General features: G+C 44.4%; 1 protein-coding gene across 4 annotated transcripts in view; it reads left to right on the top strand.

Moving 5' to 3' along the window:
* Window positions 1–23,302, top strand: part of si:ch73-22o12.1 (poliovirus receptor homolog) — an 84,264-nt gene that overhangs the window by 25,330 nt on the left and 35,632 nt on the right. For 2 of the 4 annotated variants that reach the window (XM_051957398.1, XM_022210862.2), the window contains 6 exons: window positions 7,119–7,228; window positions 7,984–8,233; window positions 10,121–10,414; window positions 10,624–10,741; window positions 11,316–11,464; window positions 18,321–23,073. In XM_051957398.1, the coding sequence (XP_051813358.1) occupies window positions 7,119–7,228; window positions 7,984–8,233; window positions 10,121–10,414; window positions 10,624–10,741; window positions 11,316–11,464; window positions 18,321–18,907 (1,508 nt within the window). In that variant the 3' untranslated portion in view covers window positions 18,908–23,073. Of the gene's footprint in view, window positions 1–4,533; window positions 4,786–7,118; window positions 7,229–7,983; window positions 8,234–10,120; window positions 10,415–10,623; window positions 10,742–11,315; window positions 11,465–18,320; window positions 23,074–23,302 lie in introns of those variants that run through there. The other 2 variants (XM_051957399.1, XM_022210863.2) reach the window with 2 other exon arrangements.

Genomic DNA, 23,302 nt, shown 5'->3' on the forward strand with positions numbered 1-23,302 from the left:
AGAGATGAGAGGAGGAGGAGGAAGAGAGCACACTGCTTTCGTTCGTACCCAGGGATGAATTATTTACCCAGTGGAAAAGAGTGCCTCTGCACTCCGTGTGTGTGTGTACAGCCATGTGGGTTTTAGTGACTGCCTGTGTCAGTGTGGTTTTGCTTAATCCAAGCCGTTGTACTTGTGGAAATGTGTTTTGTCTCACTATGACCACACACACGCATCATTTTTGAGTACTTCACAGATGCTAAATGATTAACTGTTTTCTAGATGGTGTTGGTTGTAAAGTTCATCCTCCTGATGCAAGGTCTGATATGCTGCTGAAGAAATCACTATTATGTTTTATGCATCACTCGTGTTTTTCCAATTTCTTTAAAACAAACATGATTCGAAATTCAGCCCTGTTTGACCAGCAGACCTTGCCTGACCTGAAATATTCTCTTTGCATTATGTACATCACTGAGAATTGAAGATACAGTATGAGAGCGAGAGAGAGCGAAAGAGATCCGCCAGGCAACGTATTCATGAGTTATTGTGTATGTAATTTCATGTCAGGACCTATGCAGTTAATTGGGTTGGAGATCCCATTGTGAATTTTTCTATTTTACAGTTTTTCTCTTAGTCTTGAACTCATGAATAATGTATGAACTTAGTCTTACGGCAAAACTAACGTCATGGTCCACTTGTGAATACAAGAGGTTTTGTCATCTTGAGGTGAGGTGTGCACACTTTTCAAAGTATTAAATTGTATTTTTTATCATGTTTTAAAAACTTCCCTTTAAAACTTCCCTGCTGGGTCTTTATTCATTAAGATGGCACACTTAATTGAATTGGTAAAGGCTTTTTTTTTGCTAATGATATTCACTCAAGTCCTAGGGCATGTTTGTTCTAAACTTTCTACTAAATAGGAATATGCATCAGTGTACAGATGCACGGGTAAACACACACGTTCTCTAAACACACACACACACCTCCCAGTGCACATTTCTCCTCCAGCTGTTCATTTCTCCTTGGCACTTTGAAGCCTCTTCATATCTCCCTGTGTCCCTCCCTCCAAACTCCAATTTCTCCCTCACTCCCCTTCTGTTACATTTCATGTGTTTTTTGCTTCCCTTCATCATTGCTGCCTGAGTGTCTGATTCCCCCTTCCATAGTCAGTGTTCAGAGTCGGTTATCAAACATTTCATCATGTCACTGTGAACAAAGTGAAATGTAGCTCTCCATTCTTCTTCCACCTTCTTTTCTGTGCTCCTGTTGCATCAGAGAGGTTGATTTTACCTCCTGTCTCATGCATGCAACCCCGCTGTAACACTAGACCCTTTTTGCAACAGTTTTTCTTTGTTCCGCTTGCAACATGATAGAGCATCTGTAGTGAGTTTTCGAAGTGTTAATCTTGTGTGATTGCCTTGAAATCTTTGAAGTTGTGCTTCTTTTTCAAAAAAGGTGCATTTGAGTCAATTGCTTCCACCATAAAAGCATACATCATGAATAGATTATAAAACAATGTCATCTGAGCAGTCCATAATGCATCAGGACTACGTCTAAATGTAGCTACTCCGTGTGCTATTGATTGGCCCCTTATGGAGAGTCCAACGGAAAAGGTCAATGAGAAGATGAGACGCATCTCAAGTCTTCATTTCCTGGTTTTATTCTTGGCTTGTCAAACTGCCTCGCCTGTCAAAGCTAAGCTGCATTCAGACTCTGTTTCCAGCATACTGAAGTATCTAGATGTAAATGTGTGTGGGGATGTGAGGTGCATGCACGTTCATTGTAGATTTCTGTAGCTGCATGTGTGTCCACGTTCATGTAAGTGTGTGTGTGTGTAAAAGTCAGAGGAACCAGTGATGTCTGATAGCAGCAGTAGACAGTGGGATGAAGTTGGTGCTGTTCCAGACTCAAACTGATAGCAGCTATTAGACCAGATTAGCAGCAGTGTGGACATGACACACAGCCACCGCGGTGTCACTGCTTTGGTTTGGACACGGCGCTGACAGCATCACACGGAAATCAGTCATGTGGGCAGCTACACTAGTAGGTCGGTCTAAGCAGAATGTCAGATAATATATATAAGGTGCATCAATACATGTTAGACTGTTGTGACCTGTGGTTGTCAAAGCTTTAACCTTTAAAATTAATACGATGAACAGTCAGTTCCCAAACACATCAGTCACAAATGTAATTATTGCAATATCTCAAGCAATAAAGCAAGCGGTATTAGAGATTTAATGTAGCCTAGACAACCCACGGCAACGAATTTAATTCTCTGCCAGGGAGGGTCTAGTTACCCTCCATAAGGCTCGAGGCTGGATTCTCCTAAAACTGGCCGGACCAATCACCATGAAGTGTAGAGTCAGAAGGCGGGCGTAACGAAGTGACAACAGAGGCGTGACGATTCTGACAGAAACAACCGGCGTACAATAAACAGTTATCTTTCCACTCGGCTTTGGCCACAGCCCTTAAAGATTTGAAGCTGAAATTCAACTTGAAAGATAAACAAAGGATGGCACTGAAGTGTTTCATTGAGAAGAAAAACGTATTTGGACTTATGCCAACGGGATATGGCAAATCCTTAATATACCAGTTGGCTCCGCTGGTTGGGAAGCTAATGGGACTTAGCCACAATCCGCCGGTGCTCTCGGAATACGTCAGCCTATTCGTTGCGTTGATTGGTTGTATACCTACCCAATTGCTGCAGAGGGATTTGATAGACAACCTTTTAGCCCGCCTCCCTCCCTGTCAAGCGGCCCTAGACCCTTGTGCCATCAGAAACATGGGTGTAGCATGGCTAGGCTAGATTTAATGAGGACTAACGGTATAAAAAGCTGTAGCCTCCTGTGAAAGACTGAAATGAAATGCGTATTATCACTGGCTTTTTAGCTGTAATTTCACAAGCTAAATATGTGCATTAGTACATGGGAATTATGCAACCACAATTCAGCATTTGGAATACTATGTACTATCAGTGCTGTAATTACTGCACCGGAAGGTAACAGTGAAAGGAAACATACCTCTGACATTCTGAAAGCTAAAAGGTAGTGCTTTAAATGCAGTTACTGTTTAAGTTTAGCTCCGTTTGACAGAAAAATGGGCAAAACAACAGAAAAATGTGTCACTCTGTTGGCGCTTACAAGCTGCAACCCCAGTGATAATCATGGAATTGGAATTATGTGTCTGTGCCAGTGGTTAAAAACAATACTTCACAAAAAATATGCCCAGAAAACCAAATTGTGCATCGGGATCCCCACAAAGCTGGTATTTGGCGGCACTTTCATTCAGAAACCACTTGTATCCACGGCCAGTGGAATGGTGCTGTGTTGAGCTTTTAATCTAAACTCTTGAACAATAGAGAAGTGGAAGGATTTAAATGCTCATCTTTTACCAGCTCAATGTCTACTGATTACTTTCAGACATTGTGGTGTGTATGTAATGACGCCCAATGAGCATTCTTATGAGTGAGGAATGTGATAGCATCTTCCAAACTTTCCTTTTCCCATGTAAAAAAAGAAAAGAAAAAAAAAAAGATTGTTGTGCACACAGAGACTAGTTCCTGTATTCCTTATTGCCCGTATCAGAGATGTTCCTCTACAGGAGTGGAGAGAGGGAGTACAACAATATCAACAACAAGAGAATTGTGGAGACGGTGAAATTTGCACAGACCTGAAAGAATAGTAAAAGCCCAGAATGCTTACTAAGACGGCAATGTGCTAGAAAGGCCAATGGAAAACCCACACACATTCTCTCTTGCTCTCCAGCTCTCGTTCACCCGTGCACACTAGACTGCTAGAAAGCAATCTTCAGGAACATGGAGAATGGGGAAGCTTCATTGTAGCCCACCTGACAGTGCATAGCCACTAGCTTGATGAAATGGCAGAGCCACTGAGCTCTGAAGGCCATTAGATATTTTAGTTGATGGCCTGCACTCCCTGTCCCCCTGACGCTGTGCTTTTCTCCACTATAGCGGGGATCAGGTAGAGGACATGAGTGCCATTAGGCGTCGGCTTCAGTCAGCCAGGCAGCAATGCATGCGGACGCAGGCCGATAAGCGCATGTTGTTTTTTTAAGTCACAGCTGGCTCAAATGAGAAAACTATGAATTTCTCTTTTTTTTTTTTTTTTTTTAAACTCTCTCTCTCACACTTTCTCTGGCTCATTCACGCTGCTTCACTGTGTTTTTCCTCTTTCAGTCCCTATTCACAACAACCAGCCTCAGTGTTTCTCACAAGGTCAGGTGTGGAGTTTAGCCTGCCTCTCTCTGCTCCATGCTTCCCACTCTCTTCCCCATATCTTGCTCTCCTTTCCCTTTTAGTCGCTCCCCCTGCAACTGCCCGGGTCACTTTTAAAATTTAATTCTACTGTCACTCTTATTTCCCTTTCTAAATGTTTCTCTTTTGTCCCTCAGCTGTCTCCTATTAACCTTGTTTATCGCACACACCGTCTCCCTGTATAGATCCTGCTCCCCTCGTCTTTTCTCACCACATTCTCTCTTCACTCCCTCTGTCATTCTCTATTCCTGGCACTGCATTCTCTTCACACCCTTTCATCCCCACTTTCCTCGCACTTCATTCCCCTCCTCCGCTCACATCCTCCATCACTTTGGCATTCCCAGGCTGTCTCTTGTCTCTTCCTTTCATCCTTCCATCCTCCCAACATACTTTCTCCCCTCCTTCCTCCTCGATTCATTTTCCTCTTCGCAGACGAACAGTGGGAAATACGGAAATGTCAGGATGACCAGACAAGACATCGGAGAGGACTGCGCTAATACGGCAGGGCTGTCACAGCGCCTTCAGCGTAATGGGTGTGTGTGTGTGCGTGCGCGTCATGTGGACGTTAAAGACATAATGATAGGTGACAGTACTTAAGATGCCAACATGTGACTACTTGAGGATGTTGAAGAGGGCAGTTTGTGTGTTCAAGCGTTTGTTTGTTCGTGAGCGTTTGGTGTTTCTTGTATGTCACCTGCAGGCAGCAGAGCTACTGTAAAAGTAGAGCAGCGGTGACACAAGGCTTCTGTTCTCACTCTTCTCGCCTCCAAACCTCTCTTCCTCTCCCTCCTTCTGTCGCTCCTCCTTTCTTCTCATTCTTACCCTTGAACTGTCTTTTATTCTCCAATTCCCTCCGTTCTTTCCTCCCTCTGCCTCCCACCTCTCTGTCTCCTGTTTTTATTTGACCATTTTCTCTCTAAATATTTCTACTGACAATGCCCCTTTTAAATGCCACTTTGCCTTATCATTTTCAAAGCTCTGTTCTGTCTGTATGCATGCATAGACATGCACCCGCTTATTTCTCTTTCTCTCCTCTCTGCTGCTCCGAGTCTGAGTCTTCAAGGCTCGGGTTTGGGGACTGTGATGGAAGATGAGGGTGCGCAAGTCTTTGTCCGTCTGGTGTGTAATATTTACTTCCCTGGGGCTATAGAGAGTCTCATAAGGCCAGGCTGTCTCATCTGAGCTGACCCGTGTTGGCTCTTCTCTTATTGCCTCAGAATGACAGACAACTGGCCTGGTTCAGTTCTGCCCCCACATTGGTGTGTGCGTGTTTTAATTTGTACACGTGCACAACCGAAATATGAGCCAGAGTAGCCTATGGTCAGTGCCGCTCAGTGTAATGACCTCTGACATGTAAAACTGACTTGGTCCATACACCACAATCAAGACTAGTAATCAAGAGTTTCAATAACCTTTCATTTCTTTCTCTCCCTTTTCTTTTTTCTGCTGCATCATTTTCTAACCAGAGAATAGCTCCCATTTCCAAAGCTAATCTGTAGTTAGTCAGACTAGCTCAGATGCACTGACAATGGGCCAGGAATGCTGTGGACATTTGAAAGATTACAGGCCAGGAACTCGACAATAAACCTGAGATGAGTTTTGTATGTATGTGCACATGCTTGCTGTGTGACGACTTGCACAGATATGCTTATATACAGTATGTGCATCCAAAAAGGGAGAGAGAAAAAAGAGCAAATTGTGCCTGTTTCCAGCCCAATAGGGCTCTGTGCAGCTCCCACGGGCTGTTTAGTGGTTGTCCAGAGGTTCCTCTGTGGCTACAAGGGGGTTGTTTTGTGGTTGTAAATTGGGCTGGTCCTGGGAGAGCTGGTGTTATTCTAGGAAAGGCTTGTTTTCTTCCACTTTCCCACTCAGCCTTTCACTCAATCCTCCCTCCTCTCTTCCTCCATATTGACATCTCAGGTCTCCCTCGAGAAGAGAAGGTGTGGTGTTTATTGCTCGTCAAAACACAAAGACAGCGCTGCCCTTTCCTCTTATCTCTGTGTGTGGGTTTCATGTGTGTGGGTGTTTGCTGTGTGTGTGTGTGCGTGTGTTCCGTCAGCCCTCCAGATCACATTAGTTTCAACACAACAGCTTTAGTGTAGCACAAACTGGTGGAACTAGTTTTGCAAGTAATTGTTTGTCTTTAGGGCAAATTGTGATCCACTGGTGCCGTTTCATGTGTGTAGCTTAAACACTTTGTGAGCAAACACACACATTCACACGTATAGCCCTGGCTACAGATATTTGAAAGCGTGTATCCGCAGGTAATCCACTCTTACTTAAAACAGGTGCCATCTTGCTGACATACACTAATGCGCGCTTACTCATACAAGTAATTACATTTTCACAGAGGCCTGGATTACACACACATGCACACGCATATATCCAGGCGAACGTGAACAGATTGTTGTGCTGAAGCTCTCTTGACTCTTTCGGTTTCTCACACACCCACTGACACAACACACTAAGAACAGCATATTTATTTTGACTCTTCGCTGTAACACAGGAATGTCTCGGCAAAGCAAATGGCAGGCTATAGAAAAGCATAACCCATCTAGATGATTTATGTCCTATGTGCAAAATGGAACTGGCTTTCCTCTTTTTATTGCAGCACACATGCCCTTTTTTTTCCCCCCAGCCACTCGTCCACACACGCACAGTCATGGAGAGATACCAGACTCTTGGCCTACTTGCCTGGGTTCACTAATGCTGTCCTCTGTTGTACCAGACACTTCCATACTGTCCTCATTTATCATCACAAGGCTTTGCACCAACATGATTTCTGTGCTCCTTTTTTTTCCTCTCTCCTCCTGTAGTTTAGGAGTGAGAACAGAGATTAATGTTTTTCTTTCTTTGTTTCATTCAGGAACATCAGGTCAGCGGGTGAAGGTAGAGCCTGAGGTGTTGTCGTATCCCGGCCAGACCGTCAACCTGCGCTGTGCCTTCACTGATGCCACTGGGATCCAGCTCACAATGGTCAGACACACACTGTCATGGTGCAGTTGCTTTTCTTGTTTTAGTCAGTATTTGATTTGATTGTGCAGACTTGACACAATACAAGTCGTTAAAGTAGTTTGTTTTCATGGTTCAAGCAAGTAGGCGTTCTCCTTCAAGCAAATACAAAAGTGATAATTTCACAAAACATCCAGATGTTTTCCTGGAAAATAAAGTAGAACAATCACTTATTAACCTGGTTGTGCTCGTGCATGAAACGTAGACCTGCAGGCATATGAGAGTGAGTTACTACATTTGAAACAACCATAAACCGATAATGTGGGTCCATGTGTGTTTATTAGGTGCAATTGACCTTAATCTAGCAAATCATAGCCTGCGGAAATAATCCTGAGGCCAGCAGTAGGCTTTTACCACATTTGGACTTGATGTTTTATTACTTCAAACAAACAATACTAAGCTTAATTTTCCTGTAGGGGATTGAAGAAATGCTCTTCTTAGTTGCATTTCAATGAAGAGGGAAGTGCAAAACTGTGCTTGGTTCCACTAAGAACAGCTGAGAGAGTATTACTCCTGAAGAAGTCACATCCGTATTCATACCTGCTCCATTTACTTCATTGTGATGCTGTGTACACAAGCCCTGTAGAGTTTACTTTCATATGTGGATGTCTTAAAATGCTCCTCAGTGTCACTTATCAGTGCCATGATAAACGAGGCCTGTTGTCTTTCTCTGTCACTGTACGCATGCTAAGCACTGACCTGTGCGTGCTCCATCGCAGGTCACATGGATCTATGAGCCGAAGGATGGAGAAAGGATCAACATTGCTGTGTTTCACCCCAGCTTCAATCCCAACTACCCTGATTCGCCTGTGAAGGGCAGAGTCAGCTTCTCACAGAGTCCTCCAAAGTTGCAAAGCCCTTCCATCCAGATAAGTGATGTTAGGATGACGGATGAGGGGAAGTACATTTGCGAATATGCGACCTACCCCATTGGGAACGAGCAGGGCATCACTTACCTGGTCATGCTAGGTAAGTCACTGACATGATCTACACACTGTTTAAAAATCAGTAGAACAGATAGTATAGGCAGCTGCTGTATGTCACAAAGGATTCTGAATGTTTTGATCTGCATGAAAATGATGCGTCATACGATATGGACTTCATAGTTACCCCTAGAATAAGCACTTTGTTCAGCAAAGGCAATTGTAATGATATTTCAACATGTGCTGTTTATGAATATTCTTAAGTTCACTTTTACTTAGAAACCTTCATGAGGAGCTGTCAGATTTCAAAGTAAAACCAGAAGCTTGAATCTGGAACGGGGCCTCTGTTTTTTTCTGGACTAATCTCGTAGGTGTTTGACAGTGCTATGCACAATGATTAGCAACACGCAAAATGAGGAAGATTGCTAGATTTATTTGACATCATGAAAAGGGTGACAGTCTGATGTGAAGATTCACATGTCCAAGTAATGTTTCTGGCCCTACTCAGCTGAAAAACGTCCTTACTACAAGTTAGTATTAAGCATTTGCAACATTATCTCTTGTCTGTAGATATAAGTTCTTAAAATCCTGCAAAGTCAAACCTTGAGATCTTTTTTAAGGATACACAGTAGCTGTGTTGTTGTAAGTGTTGTTCATCGCACTGACTCCTGGTTTTACAGCTCTGTCGGGGTAGCACCCAGGCTTGTTACTGTTATTGCTGACGTTATTATTTGCTGACATGTACACAAGGTTAGCTGATGCCTCCCGAGGACTCACAAAATTGCTAATTGCTTGTCTCCTTACATAAGCATATACCACTGATCAACAACCACTTTTCAAACCCTGCACAGTCCAGAAGAAACTTGCCCTGAAAGATCTGTAGCTCGAGGCTCATGGTTTGCCCAACATGAATCAATCGTAGTAGTCAAAACATTTCATAATGAGAGGAACTGACCAGCTATCCCAAACTATCTTCATCAGTTCCACTAGCTTTTGTACCAAAAAACAACCAACCAGTTCTGTGTCTAGTAGTGTTTAACTTTCAAGCAGAGTTTTAGAAACTGATTGAATCTGTGCCAGGGCGAACTGACGCAGCTCAATGTTGGTTTTTACTTTGATTTGTTAACCTTCTCTCTGTATTGACTGTGTGCATATCTAAGTTGCAAAATAGAATTATAATTGCAACTCTGCCTGTCCCTCTTTGCTTCCCTCAAGCACACTCCTTCCCCTGAAGGTAATGTGCAGGTTAAGAGCATGCACAGCTAGTCCTAATTGATAATATAAGTGGCATTGTCAGATCAATTGTATTCTTGTTAATGCAATGGAACCATGCGTCTAACCTTGGCCCGGCACCTTGTCCCTTTGCCTGACTCTCTTCTCTCTCCAAAGCATCATCCCCCTGTGCCTTCCCTCAGGCAGCGTATTGATCTTGCTGCTTGTCATGCCTGCTGTCAGCTCCTGTCCTGCCTGCTCTCCCTGATCCCACATTAGTATCAGTGAGGGCAGTTGAGGAGTGAGAGAGAGTAGAGGGGGTGAAGGATGACTGAGATCATGTAGTGATTTAGAAATTGTCTGTGAAATTCCACTTGGTCCGTCAGGGAAATTGTTTGTCAGCGGTAGGTGATAGGGATAGAGGGGGAATAAATTTGAGACATGGAAAGAAGGATTCAGGATTTGAGAGAGACAAAGTGAGTATAAAGAGAGAGGGTCAGAAAGGGGACAGAGGATCTTTGGAGGTTGAGGTTTTGGATTTGTTTTTGCCATGGTGGTGGCTCAAATTGTTTATCAGTAATGGTGCACATTATCTTTTCTCTCAGCTCTCTTATTTCCATTTTTATCTATCTCTGCATCCTTTAATCTTCTCTATGCCACTCTGTGTCTCTTCCTGTCTCCTCCCTCCACCTTTTGCATCATTGTGTCCCTCATCCATCAGCTAAGCCTCAGAACTCGGCCTCCGTCGTGACAGTTGTGGCAGGCAGTAAGCCGGAGGTTGTGGCACGCTGCGAGTCCGCGGATGGCCGCCCTGCCGCCCAGATCTCCTGGGTGACCACAGTCAGTGGAAATGGAACAACAGTGTCTAAGCCAGGGGCCGACAACCTTGTGACGGTGACCAGCGAGTACCGGATGATTCCTACAGCAGCCGACAACGGGAAAGACATTAGCTGCGTGGTGGAACACAGGACCCAGGTCAAAGCTGAGAGTTTCCCTATGAAGCTGGCAGTCCAGTGTAAGACACCACACACACACACACACACACACACACACACACACACACACACACACACACACACACACACACACACACACACACACACACACACACACACACTTATTCTTCCATAAACTCCTTTGCTGTTCACACTCTAATATGAAGAATGATTATTTGAAATTAGTTTTTTTTCCTTTGATCATGCCCTTCATCTCTTCTGTCCTCAGATCCCCCTCAGGTGACTATCGCTGGCTATGACAATAATTGGTACATGGGCCGAACAAATGTGATGCTCACCTGCCAGGCTTCTGCAAACCCCGTTCCGACCTCTGTCACCTGGAAGACGTGAGTACTGATCATCCATCTTGCAATCTCTGTCGTCTTGTTTCTTCCTCTGTCTGTCTTTCCCAGTGTCCCTTGCTTTTTTTTTTCTTCTTACCCTTCATTCCACACTCCTCATAGAGCTGTAATCAGCGCTTTTATTATTGCCACTACAGAACTGTGCTCTGATTTTGGGGGTAGCCATGTAATTTTTCATAATGGATTCTGTGACTCAAAATTTAACCCTTGTATAATGAGAAACACAGTATCTCCCCTTTTTTGTTATCAGCTACAACTGAAAAAATAATAAAAAAAGAAAGTCTTAAAACTGCAGAAATGAGATTTTTTTTTGATTTTCCTTCTGTCCCCATTGTATTTTCCAGCAGTGTGTAAAAATGGATTGCTTTTTGAGCTGGGTGGAGAACTGATTGGTTTTGCACTGCTGATCAAGATTAGTGGGACTGGATGGCGCTGCACAATGCAGCACATTTCTGGAAATTTCTATCTCACTGTTCCTAAAGTCAAACAAACCAATGTCTTGTGTTTCTTTTCTGGTTTCCTCATGGTTCTACTTCCTTATTTTGATGTGTCCGAGCAGCATGTCCGGATCGTTACCAGATACGGTGCAAATCGTTGGCAATGAGCTGAAGGTGCTGAAGGTGGACGAAGCTGTGAACACCACTTTTGTCTGTGAAGTCACCAACCGCATAGGGACCACCAAGGACCAGATCACAGCCATAGTCAGAGGTAAGTTCAGTGAAACACAAGCATACCACAATCTAACATGTAGTTTTTGTCAGAAGAAACGGTTAAAGTGCCCGTTTTGTGCGCTTCCCTGTGATATAATTCAGCATTACAGTTGTTCTTGTCATCACAAATCCACCCTGCCCCATAGATTAAAGCTAGTACTAACTGTAATTTGTATAAGTAGTGCATTTCCTAAATTGGATAGGAAATTAGTAAATTGATAAACACACTTGGGACTCACTTAGGTCTCACTTATCTTATAAACCTTCCCCTGACTTTGTATGAAAAAAATTCTACCCTCTGAGCAGATGAACTGGAAGCAAGTGCACTTTCATCGCACAAACTGCACACTTTCTGGTGTTCTGTGCTCTTATGGCTTCCCCAGGGATACGCCTTTGCTTCAAATGTCACACGAACACACACACACACACACACACACACACACACACACACACACACACACACACACACACACATCTTCAATGTGCTGAGGACTGTCTTGGGTGTGTAGTTTAGGCGTAGATGGCCAAGCTGCTCTGTCCGTGCTGTGTATGTATATGTGTGAATATCTGAGAGCGTGACTGTGTGTGCACGCTTTCAGGTGCTTCTGGATTCTCGCCGTCGACTTTGCGTGTCTTTTTCTGTTGTGAAGGCATTTCACTTTTCTGTCTCTTTGCATGCACTCAACACAAACAGTATTATCTGAGCCTCTGTAGTACCCAACGTTGCTGCCTTTACATCCCATGGCGTTTGTAGAGCAGGTTTTTTTGAAGAGCTTCTCAGCAATACCGTTGGCCGTCAGTAATCATAGAAGAATCAGTCTTTAGTACAAGGCTGCAATCACTGTATACTAGCGGTGAATGTAAATATAGTTTTGGGTATAGCTGAGAGGATACTTGCATTCATACTTTATCTGTGTGTGTTTGCAAGTTCTTAATTGTGAAAGGCATGTATGTTTTCAGGTGTGTACATTCATATGGTGTAAAGCCTGTTGTATCAGTTAAATCATCCAGAATGCTGCCAGTTAGATTGGTGCTGCTGTTTTTCTGGAGTTTTTAGGGACACCATCCAGCAGGGTTCACTTCTGCATTTCGCCTCATACAAAATACATGCCCATTCACTCTTTTGCCTTCACTTTACCTGAACTTATTTTCTGCTGACATAAGGGTAAACCCATCCCATAACAGCGGCAGAAAAGTACATTTCTTCGTAAGAGCTACCCAGCTCCTTCATGTCCTCGTTTTCTTTTTGGTCCTTTTCCTTACTCTGCTCTTTTTCTTTCTTCCTTTTTTTTTTTTTTACACGTTTTTTTCTCTTCTTTCTCTCTCATCTCAAATCTTTCTTCAAGTCCCTTGGCTCCTTGTGGTGCCACAGCATGCCTTTACCACTCCTCTGGGGCCGTTCTGTACTGCTGCATGCGGTAGTGGTGTAAACGGCTTCTGTAGCACAAAGGATGTCACCATCTTCTGTTGTGTATAACAAGCAACAAGCAAGGAAGATGCAAAGATCGAGGGCTGGAGCAAGATGAAGGCATCTGCTTTTAGACTATAAAGTCAAGGAACGTGCATCTGAACCAATCAGTGCCAGCACACAATCCTCATAGTCAGAGAGTGGGAGAGTTAAAGACTGAAGGATGGAGGCAGAGAGCGATGCTGACAGCATTTAAAACTCCCATGGGAATCTTGTGCCACTGCATCCTATCTCCTCCGCTATTGGCCTCCACTATCTCAGCATAGCGTACGTTTCTGTCTGTCTCCAAACCTCTCAGAGCGGATCAGTCACCCTTTGCTGCTTCAGCTCCTGGCTGCTTCTCTTCTCATTTCACCATCCACTCCTCTCCTGCTCTGTCTTTTATCCTATATTTCCACTCCTCCCCCATTCTTCTCTCCTCTTTCTCCTTTTTCTCTTCCTCTGATGTCTTATATTTTCATTTTTTTGGTCTGGTCGCTTCCCATGTTGAACTTCCCACAGTTTCCTTGTCCTGCCATCTCCCTCCCCCATCTCATCTTGTTCTCTTGCTGAGGACCACCTCCTCTCTTGATCCTACTGCTGTCTCTTACTCACTGGCAGAGGAGGAGGAAGAGGAGGAGGAGGATAAGATGTGAGCTAAATTTGCCAGCAGTTAAGAGGTGACTGAGGCAACCAGCAAGTGTCAGCATGAAGGAGGGTTGTAGAAAGCAGAGAGATGGAGAGAAGTGTTCAGGAAGAAGGATAGTATTATTGAGATTAAATAAAAGAGTTGATGATAGTCGAAACAGAGTGTAAGAAAGAAGTGGAATGATTCCATATGAGGGTGTGATTCAGACCCGCAGAGACTAATGTGAATGTGTGTAGACAAACAAGGCTAAAGGGGGCCGACAGGCGTGAAATGGCCAGCACCTGCTACATAGCAGGCCTCCCACTCGCTTTACCCCATAGCTGCATGACACACACACACACAAATACACATTAGTGTGTTTCTGTGTGCTCACATTTGTCTACTGCCCTCAGCCTTTGCCTGTGCACATGGAGGCAGAGAGAGAGGGATAGACGTCCTCTCTTCTCCTTGCCTCTCCTCCGCCCATCTTTGATTCTGCTGCTCAGTCGCACACAAACGTATCCTGCCCTGCTCTCTTCCTCTCCTCTTTCTTTCAATGTTTCTCTCCCTTGCCATCTCTTTCGCTGCCGTTTGCTCTTTTATTGCATTTCAGATCCTCTCAGTTAGCATATGCTCTCTCCTCATCCTCCTTATCTCTCTCAGGTTGTCTTTTAGCCTTCGTAAGTCTGCCGTTGATCTCCCTGCACAGAGAAGAGACTCCTGCCACCAGCATTCTCTCTCTCCTCCTGCCATGCCCATGCTATCTCTCTCTCTCTCTCTAAGCCTAAATCTTAAATACCAGTAGCTCTTCCTTAATCACAGCTTAGTAGTCTCCATCCCTCCATCCATCCCTCCATTCTTGGCTCCTCTGAGGGGGGTTCTTGTGTGGCTAACCCAGATTCCTTCCATCTTCTGTCTTGGTTTTCTGCTCGCCATTCCTTGCAGGGGCGGCTCAGCCTAACCTTGAAAAAAGTGAAATGCCCCTCATCGAATCCCCCACACGGTCTGAGGGGCTCTTCAGTTCAGTGGAAAGGAGATTTCCTCTCAATTCAGTTTATTCTCTCCCATTTTCAGAATCATCTAAGAAGACAGTTCAAGGGCAAGGGGCTTGGCTATTTTCCTCCACTCAGTTAGGGTGTGTGTGTGTCTGCCTGCCTGCATCTGTCTGTGCATGTCTCCGGCCATGCGAGAACAGCCAGAGAACAGGTCTGATGGAGCCAAGTCTCCCCACAGCCTGCAACTGGCCCCCGTCCCACCCCTCATTAGCACGCATACACACCACACACACACACACTACACAAACAGCTCTGTTCAATAACTTAACATGCTAGCAGAGAATGCTACTAAGCTATGCCCTAGGTGCAGCCCAGTCCAACGTCAGACCACTGATGATCATAATGGTGTGTGAGTGTGAGCTTGTATGTGAATGTGACCATGCGTATTTTTGGGGAGGCTTGCAATAAATGTTACTTCCACTCCATCTCTCTCATTACTTGCGGTCACTTGAAGCTTACAGTCGTGTGGGACATGACTTCACAAGATGCATGCTATTTTTTGGCTTATACAGTATGTGTGTGTGTGTCGGCTCGTCAGTGTGCATGCGTGTGATTTATATTTTTTTCATCCCCAGTTATCCACATAGCATGCATATTGCAGCGTTGTGCTTGCTCATCCAACAGCATGTGTTTATAAGATGTCCTCTTCTCACCCACTTAGATATATTCCACTGGTGCTTTGTTCAGAAGTGTGTGAGCCTGTAGTGGCAGCTGGAGTGACTCCTGTGTGTCGCTCTTTTGAATCTTTAAAGCGTTGTCTCCAGAAGGGTAGAATGGAACTTGGAATGATGAACCCACAAAACAAAGTATTAGCACATACTTTGGAAGGGACTTTTTGAATGATGCGTTAGGAATAATTGGATGAGTAGAATTTAGAGAGAATTTGCATTTAAATTTTTAGTGCAATTCCCTTTGATGTGATGGGGAATATGTGGCAGCATCGGGCTCGGCGTCTGCACAGAGATTGTTGGCACGTTGCGTGTGGTGGAGCTCCACAGGGCCATAGGTGATAATGCATTTCCTGTGTTCTTGTTACAAAGTGGACACAGAGCTCGCTCTCACTCTTGTGTGTGTGAACAGGAATGTTTAGCACAGCTTGGGGAGTATACAGCGAGAGAGCTTGAGGAGACTGGATGGAGAAAATGAATGAATGAAGTGAAGGGAAGATGTATCAGTTCTTACCCTACCCATACGTTAAAAATGAAGCACAGAGGAGGGGAGCAGAAATATCCACATAAATGGACAAATGACAGGGAAAATGGATTCAGGGGAGACGGGGAGAGTATGCAGGAGACAACTGGTGCAGTTGAGGCAGAGACGGAAAAATTGGTAGTGGAGGAAAAGCAGAAAAAAAGCAGAGCACGAATGTAGACAGCAATAGGCTGCCACTTTATCTCTTGACAAGAATCAGTGTTACAAGAGTAATTCTGTCGGCTCCCTGTAAACTTAACAAGAGGGGCCGGCTCCTGTTGGATTTCAAGTGGGAATGACAAAAAGAATGGGGCTTATTTGCTACTTTCAAACCTAGGCAGGGATTTTAACAGCAGCGTCTACTGCTTAATCCTCTGCAGCAGCTGGTGAAAGTGCAAACAGTGGAAAGAAAAGCAAGAGCACCAGAGAGGATGTTCAGCTTAGCTAAGGGTTCCTGATCGCTTTCAACCAGCAGTGACTCAAATTAAAAATTAATTTGCTCACCACAAGTTATTTGATTTATTTAATTGTATTATGTAACTTATCTGACCAAACTTAAGGGGAAGTGGAGCCCTTCAGAATGACTGCTAACAAACGGACTCCAAAATACATTTCCACAGCAACATGCCATGTTGAAAGAGTAACGTGAAGACGTTTTATTTATTGTGTCCGAGGCATGCAAATGTGAGTGCAATTTGAAAAAAAAAAAAAAAATCCCAAAATTGAATGCTTTGAACTGAAAGTGGGAATAACATACATTGAAGCCTCAGTTTTCCTTTTTACTACAAGTAGGCTTTAAATCTCTGAAGAGGACATGTTGCAGACAGAGCTTTAGAATAAAGTCTAAGCTCTCTTTCTAATGTGTTCATCCTTCCCCCTTGAGTTGTTACGCTTGTTTTATGTTGTCTACATATTCCCTTGTAACCCTATGCCATTTGGTTGAGAGTACAGTGGATGCAACCAACATTAATTCTGTTTGGGTTGATGTCATATTGCGTGTCCGCTGAGTTATAGACGATGACCGTATGGATCTGACTTTGATTGCTGGGAGTCCTAGAATACATGCAGGGCTCTGAGCTCATGACCCTAAAAAAGTTGCGCAAAGCGGTAACCTACTTGTATTTCCTGTGTTTTTACTCATACTATCATAACTAGGTTGACTACAATGTCCAATGATGACGGGCACTACCTTATACTTAATGTGGTATATTAATGTGATAAATAATGTTTTATTTAGGCACATTTTGTATGGCTAGACACTTAACTGATGCACTTAAAATGCTTTTGAGGAAAATCCTGTTGACATAGCCGGCAAGCAAGGATAGTATTGCTTTGATATCAGTGTTGACATTGAATCTTGGTTATATTATTACCACTGTAAATCAAAAAACTAAAACAATGCTGTGCCTGTTAAAGTGATTATTTCTATTGTAGTTTAAATTGCATCTTTAAAATTATGCACTCATATCACTGAAGAATGATGCTGACAAAGTGGGATGTATGAGTTCAGAAAAAGAGCACTGACAAGTCCTACCTCTTCCCAACCCTGATCTAGACACCACCATTCATCCTAGGAGTTTTTAAGCACACAGACACACAAACAGAAATACTGCTTATTGCATGGCAGAGCCCTAGCCTTACTCACAGCATCCTCAGACAGTTTGCACTCTAACAAAGCTTTGTCTAAATGAAAATTAACCTTAAATGGCTTCTTTTCATGTGTATGTATGTGCATCGGGGCAGTTGTGACTTACTTAGCAATGCCGTGTGCGCTCACACATACAGTTCTTGTGGTTTACAGAAGTGGAGAGCCGTGTCCGCCCGTCCCCCTGCTCTTCATTCATGCCTAACAGGAGGACCTGTCATTCCGCTGTGTCACTTTGTCACTCAGTCAATCCGCCACCTCCTTCGCCACGTTCTCCTCCTCCTCTTCACCCAATTTCTACCCTCCCTTCCTCCATTCATCATCCTCCTCCTCCTCTGCATGGCTTCCACCTGCTCTGCCCGCCACACGCCATCCACTTCTTCCCAGAGTGTATGTGGATGTAGCTTGCCCCCACACCCCCCACCCCCACCCCCACACCCCCACCCCCACCTGCCTTTCCTTGTGATTTGTGGTGTGCCTCAGAACTACCCTGTCTGTTGAAGGGCAGCACAAGATGAAACGTTGCTGAGACGTTTGTTGTGACGTGGCTGTGGGAATGGGGACAGGAGCAGCTCTGAGGTAGAGGAGGAAATGTCATTGTAGCAGGAAGCTCAGCACACACATCCTCACACAGGCGCACACACACACTTGACTGTACTGACACCTCAGCACTCTCACACACTTGGCTGAATACAGTTCAGACTAGCCTACTGACTTCATCCAACCTCCTACTTTCTTTCTCTTTTCCCGCTCTGTCTTTCCTGCCCTTTTTTTATGCTATCTCTGTACCCCTCATGCCCCCTCTCCGATGGTCTGTGTTTTTTTTCCTTTCTCAATCGTATTCCTTTTCTCCCTCTTTCTCCCCCCTGCCTCTTCTCCCTCCTACAGAGCCCCCACAGAACCCATCCAATGTTGGCGTGGTTGCGGCAGCTGTGATTGGCTCCCTGCTCCTCGTCCTCTTGATCGGCGCTCTCATCGCTGTGCTCATCACCGTTAGCCGTAGGCAGAAGCAGGGATACCGCGCTAATGGCGGCAGCGACATGAAGGCGCGCATGTTTGGTGGGGGCAAGAAGGCCAGCAAGAACGGCACGGGAGGAGGCGCAGGAAGCGGTGGCGTTGGAAGTGGCAACAACAACGGCCCCATCTACGTATGCAACGAAGGCTCCTCCTACCAGGGCCTTGGAGAGAAAAACAACCACCATCAGCCACTCCCCATTGGAGGCCGGCCTGAAGTTGTTGCCACAACGCCCACTGCCCAGGACATCCTGCTCAGCAATGAGTTAGACGATGCAGAGAGGAGGAAGTTTGATGAGCTGGAGGAGGATGAGAGGTACGACCAGTTTACCGGAGGGGCCCCGATCCTCCAGCTTCGCCCGCCGCATGACCAGGACGGTATGATTGGAGACTACCTGGATGATGACATGGAGTCCCAGCGGGATGGCTCTGTCATCTCACGGACTGCAGTTTACGTGTAGTGGAGGAGTGGAGGAAAAGAGGAGGAGAGAAGGAGGCGACAATGGCAGGATGGAGAATTCCTCTTGAGGATTTTGTGGCTCCAGGGTCTTGTTCCTGTCTGAAAGAGAAAAGAAAATAATTACCACTTTTATTTTGGAAAATTGATTTTAAATATAGCCTATTTATCACAGTGGAGCCCCAGAATGGACTGAATGAAAAGGAGGGTGTGGTGGGACATTGTGAAAGGACTGTTGCTGTTATCTGGTCTGTAGGAACTGAAAAAGAACAACCTGTCTCCCACCACTTCTGCTCATGCTCTTGCTATCACTGGGACCTTGACACTTGGCAAATAGGCAAAAACACAAACAATGTAGTGTGGGAGTAGGGTAATGGAATCATGACACCAGCTTAGCTATATCTATCTGTACATCTCACTTTCATATTCACTCTAATTTTCACAAAAACAGAAGTGGAAAAGGCTGCCAGCAATGCTCAGTCCTCCATAATGTGTTGCACTGTGACATTTTGTGGGTATTGAGTAGCTTGTGATGCTTTGACAGGAAATCGTTTTAAAGTATAGACCATAACCACAGACTGATTTAGAGAAACAACCAATATATTTGTTTATGAGTGAGTTCTTCTCTCCGCTCCGCTATCTTTCTCTCAGACATAGACAAACATCTCTACAAACTATTCGCAACGGTGGGCACAAAATTTCAAGAGCATCAAGTCTTTATGCCCTGGACAAATATAAAAGCAGTTGAATTTAACAAGGTGGCAGTTTAGAAGAGTTTGAGCCAAGTTCTTAACAAGGTATTCACATTTAAACTTTTGTACTGTGCCTCGAGGTATGAGACGGTAAACAAGAAATGAGGGAATGAGGTGTAGCCAATCTGACAGGGTCAAGGAGTGGAGAGAGGGATGCAGGAGTCAGGAGGCCGAGAGAGGCGCATGTCTCTTCTTTTCTCTTCCTTCTCATCGTCATCTCTTCAGAGCGCTCCTGACAGGAGGAGCTTGATTGGTAATGAACCGTGAAGTTGCTCGCTTAGCTGGGACCAACAGATTGCCACCACTTATCTTGTATGACGTGGTGACTCTTCTCTCCGCCTCCCCTTTATTTCTTCATAATGTGTGTGCGTGTGTGTGTCTCTCTCTCTCTCTCTCTCTCTCTCTCTCTCTCTCTCTCTCTCTCTCTCTCTCTCTCTCTCTCTTTCTCTCTCTCTCTCTCTCTCTCTCTCTCTCTCTCTCTCTCTCTTTCTTCCTTTTATTCATCCCTCTCTTCAGCGCTTATGGGGACTTTATGATTTATCCTGGGCAGTGACGAGGTCAGGGCTGCAGAGACCAGGGCAGTATTTTACTACTCCCGATGTGTCAAATAACCCACTTACTCTGCTCCAGCCCTGCCTGCCCCGTCATGCCAGGACTGACTAATCCACCTGGAGTGGCCATGTTCAGTCCACTGCACAGATGTCCCCACCTCCTCCCGTAGTTTATCAGATGACCGGATGTAACAGAATCCCTGATCCCTGATTGTTAATTTATCCTTTTAACGAGCCACCGAAGGCCCACTCAGGCAAATATTACTCAGTGGCTACTGTACACCGCTGCCTGTGAGGCTCAGTGTGTACATTAGCATGCGTCACGTTATCTGCATAGCCAGTGGGTGACTGTGATGGGCTTTGCTGCATCTCCGCTAATCATTTTTGTTTTCCCGGCCTTCTCATCAGCTCCCATTTGATCAACTGGGAATCTGGCGAGTGTGGTTTCAATGACTGTACTGACCTCTTGCAAGGTTAGCCAAGATCTGGGTTGACGTTTGCTGCAGGTCATGAGGTCAAATGCAGGGTGACCCATCGCCAAGGGAAAAGATGACTGTGCTCGCCCGCATTTCTTATCACGGCTGTTTTTAACCTTGAACTATAGATGTGAAAGAACCACTCATACGGACCTCGTAACTGTAATGGGTGAGACAGTCCTTGTTTGCCGTTGTGATGACTTTTAACCTTCAGAAAGGCGGAGAGAGAGCAGGAGGGAGATGACAAAAATAGAGACAGTGTTTAGTGTTTAAACACCGTCTGGCATATTTTAAGCCAGAAAGTTCAATAGGATTATCATCGAATGGCCTTACCTTATACATCAATGCAACTCCTGTCAACCTAGGGCACAGTAAATTTACTGCACACAGCTAATTACACACAACCACTCCAATATAAATGTACTGCCTATTTTTGCATTTGTGTGCGTCACTGCTACAAAGAGAAATATAAGTGTAATGCTTGGTTTTGGGGGTAAAAGAAACATTGACAGGGGGCAAAACTGGTGTACGTACATTTTTGGTGTGAGGTGTCTGTATACTATATACATAAGCATCTTTATTTTTCTCGTGAAAATGTGGATATTTATGAAAATGTAAATATCAGATTGACAGAGCCGCTTTTGTGGAGGGCATTCGGGGATGGCTAAGCTTCCAAGTTCAAATGCCTGAGGGGGGGCAGGTAGGGAGGGAGGGGGGGCATTCAGAATGTAATTTTTATTGTAATGAATACCTCAGTTGTTTGGGTGTCGCAACATACTAAACAGACTGAGCTTAGTTTAAAACCTAAAGCCTAAGAGTTGATTTGACTCGGGATGGGGGGGGATTTCTACACTTGTATGGTTATTTTTATTCACGTTAGCATTACTTGCATTTTCACATAATAAGTACACTTTTCTCTGTGGACAATTGACTTCTCCATCTCCTTGACTGACAGTCGGCACAATGCAAAGATGTACACAGTCTTCATAATTTACCGCATAGACCATAACCAGACAAGCGACGGGTTGCTTGCAACTGAATCAGCTCTTTGTGTGTGTGTATAAGTTGTGTGTCGGTGTGTGTTTTCGTGATGCTTTCTGACTTTAGGCCTTCTCGCTCTCTCTGTCTTTGGGGCTGTGACCCGAGTAGCCACCCTTTGTCACCGTGGAAAACTGGCAAACTGAAGATATTATTGTGCATTTCGAAGACGCGCTCGCACACACCGTACATATACATGCACAGAATGCGGAGAAACACTCGCCCACGCACAAACACCTCTCAGTCACTCTCATTATGCTCTCTCCCACTGCCAGACTGTGCAGAAGACACCTCATACCTGACAACTCTGCCATCCCCTGACACAAGCCCACACATGCGCTTGCGTAGCTGCGCACAATCACGCGCACACACACTTCACTGCTTTCTATCCTGCACACAGTCCAACCCCGTACGAATTCGGTGACCACACAGAGCAGAAGCAACCACACATTCAGGGACACATGCTTTCCATTTCAGTTTTGTTCTGTGCTGGAGATACAGCTTTCATAAAAAGGCCACTTTGCTGACCTCCTCGCCCTCCCCACATCCCTTTCAATGCTTCCTACTCACTGCCAAAATGTTTTCGACTTCCCTTACTTCTGTGACCGCCTCCACACACGTACACGCCATTGCCACCCACCCCAGCATCCACATAAGGCTTGTCAGACAAAATACTTTTAGAGAAACCTGCGAACCCGGCCTGGGTCTTGCACAAGGTTAGGTAGTCAAAATGTTCTGTATTTTTCTTTTCCACGAAAGTCACATGCTGTTAGTATTTCTCTGGCTCCGAACGTCTGATGACTAATCAAAGCCTTAACATCTTCCATCTCACTCGCATAAAAGAAGAAAAAAAAAAGGGAAAATCTTCCTGTGTACATAGTATAAATATATAAATATGTAGCAGAGAAAAATGATTACTAATTTATGGTGTCACATTTGTGTATTACTCAGTGACAGCAAGCATGAAGGATTTATTTTTTCCTATTATGGTTTCCCAACTTTTCTGTTATTTTGCAGTGCTTTATAATTTATGTTCTCTGAGTGCTTTATTCTTGACTGTTGCGCTGTGATTGCTGCCAAAACTGGCAAATGTGCTTCTTCGATACAAATGAACTGTATACACACAACGAAACAGTCTTATCCCAAAATGTCCTTTTTATTATTGACTGCTCTGTGTAAAAAATGTTTTTTTCTCTCTCTCTTTTTGTATTCTTTAATTTTAAACTTATTTTGGTCTTTGAAAAGAAAAAAGCAAACTAGAATTGTTGTCACCATTTTGTCATGTCTTTCTACGTTTTTTTTGTTTGTTTCGTATTTGGTTGCTATTAAAGTTTTCCTGATTTTTGAAATGTTCCAGTGTTGCTGCTTGTGGTGTGTGTTTCTCTTCTCCCTCCCTCTGCCTAACAGTTAAGGTTAGCGAAATGAATGAGCAGACTGAATAGAAACACCGACCATTGATTCTTACTTATTAGATTTATAGATTAATTGATCTGGTTATGAAGTGGCCTCTCAGTCTCTTGTCACCCATCCTTCAGACTCCAAAGACACTTCTGTTTTTTTGCTCTAATTTCCTGCTCTGGCT

Source organism: Acanthochromis polyacanthus, chromosome 12, assembly GCF_021347895.1.
Source record: "Acanthochromis polyacanthus isolate Apoly-LR-REF ecotype Palm Island chromosome 12, KAUST_Apoly_ChrSc, whole genome shotgun sequence".
Taxonomy (NCBI): domain Eukaryota; kingdom Metazoa; phylum Chordata; class Actinopteri; family Pomacentridae; genus Acanthochromis; species Acanthochromis polyacanthus.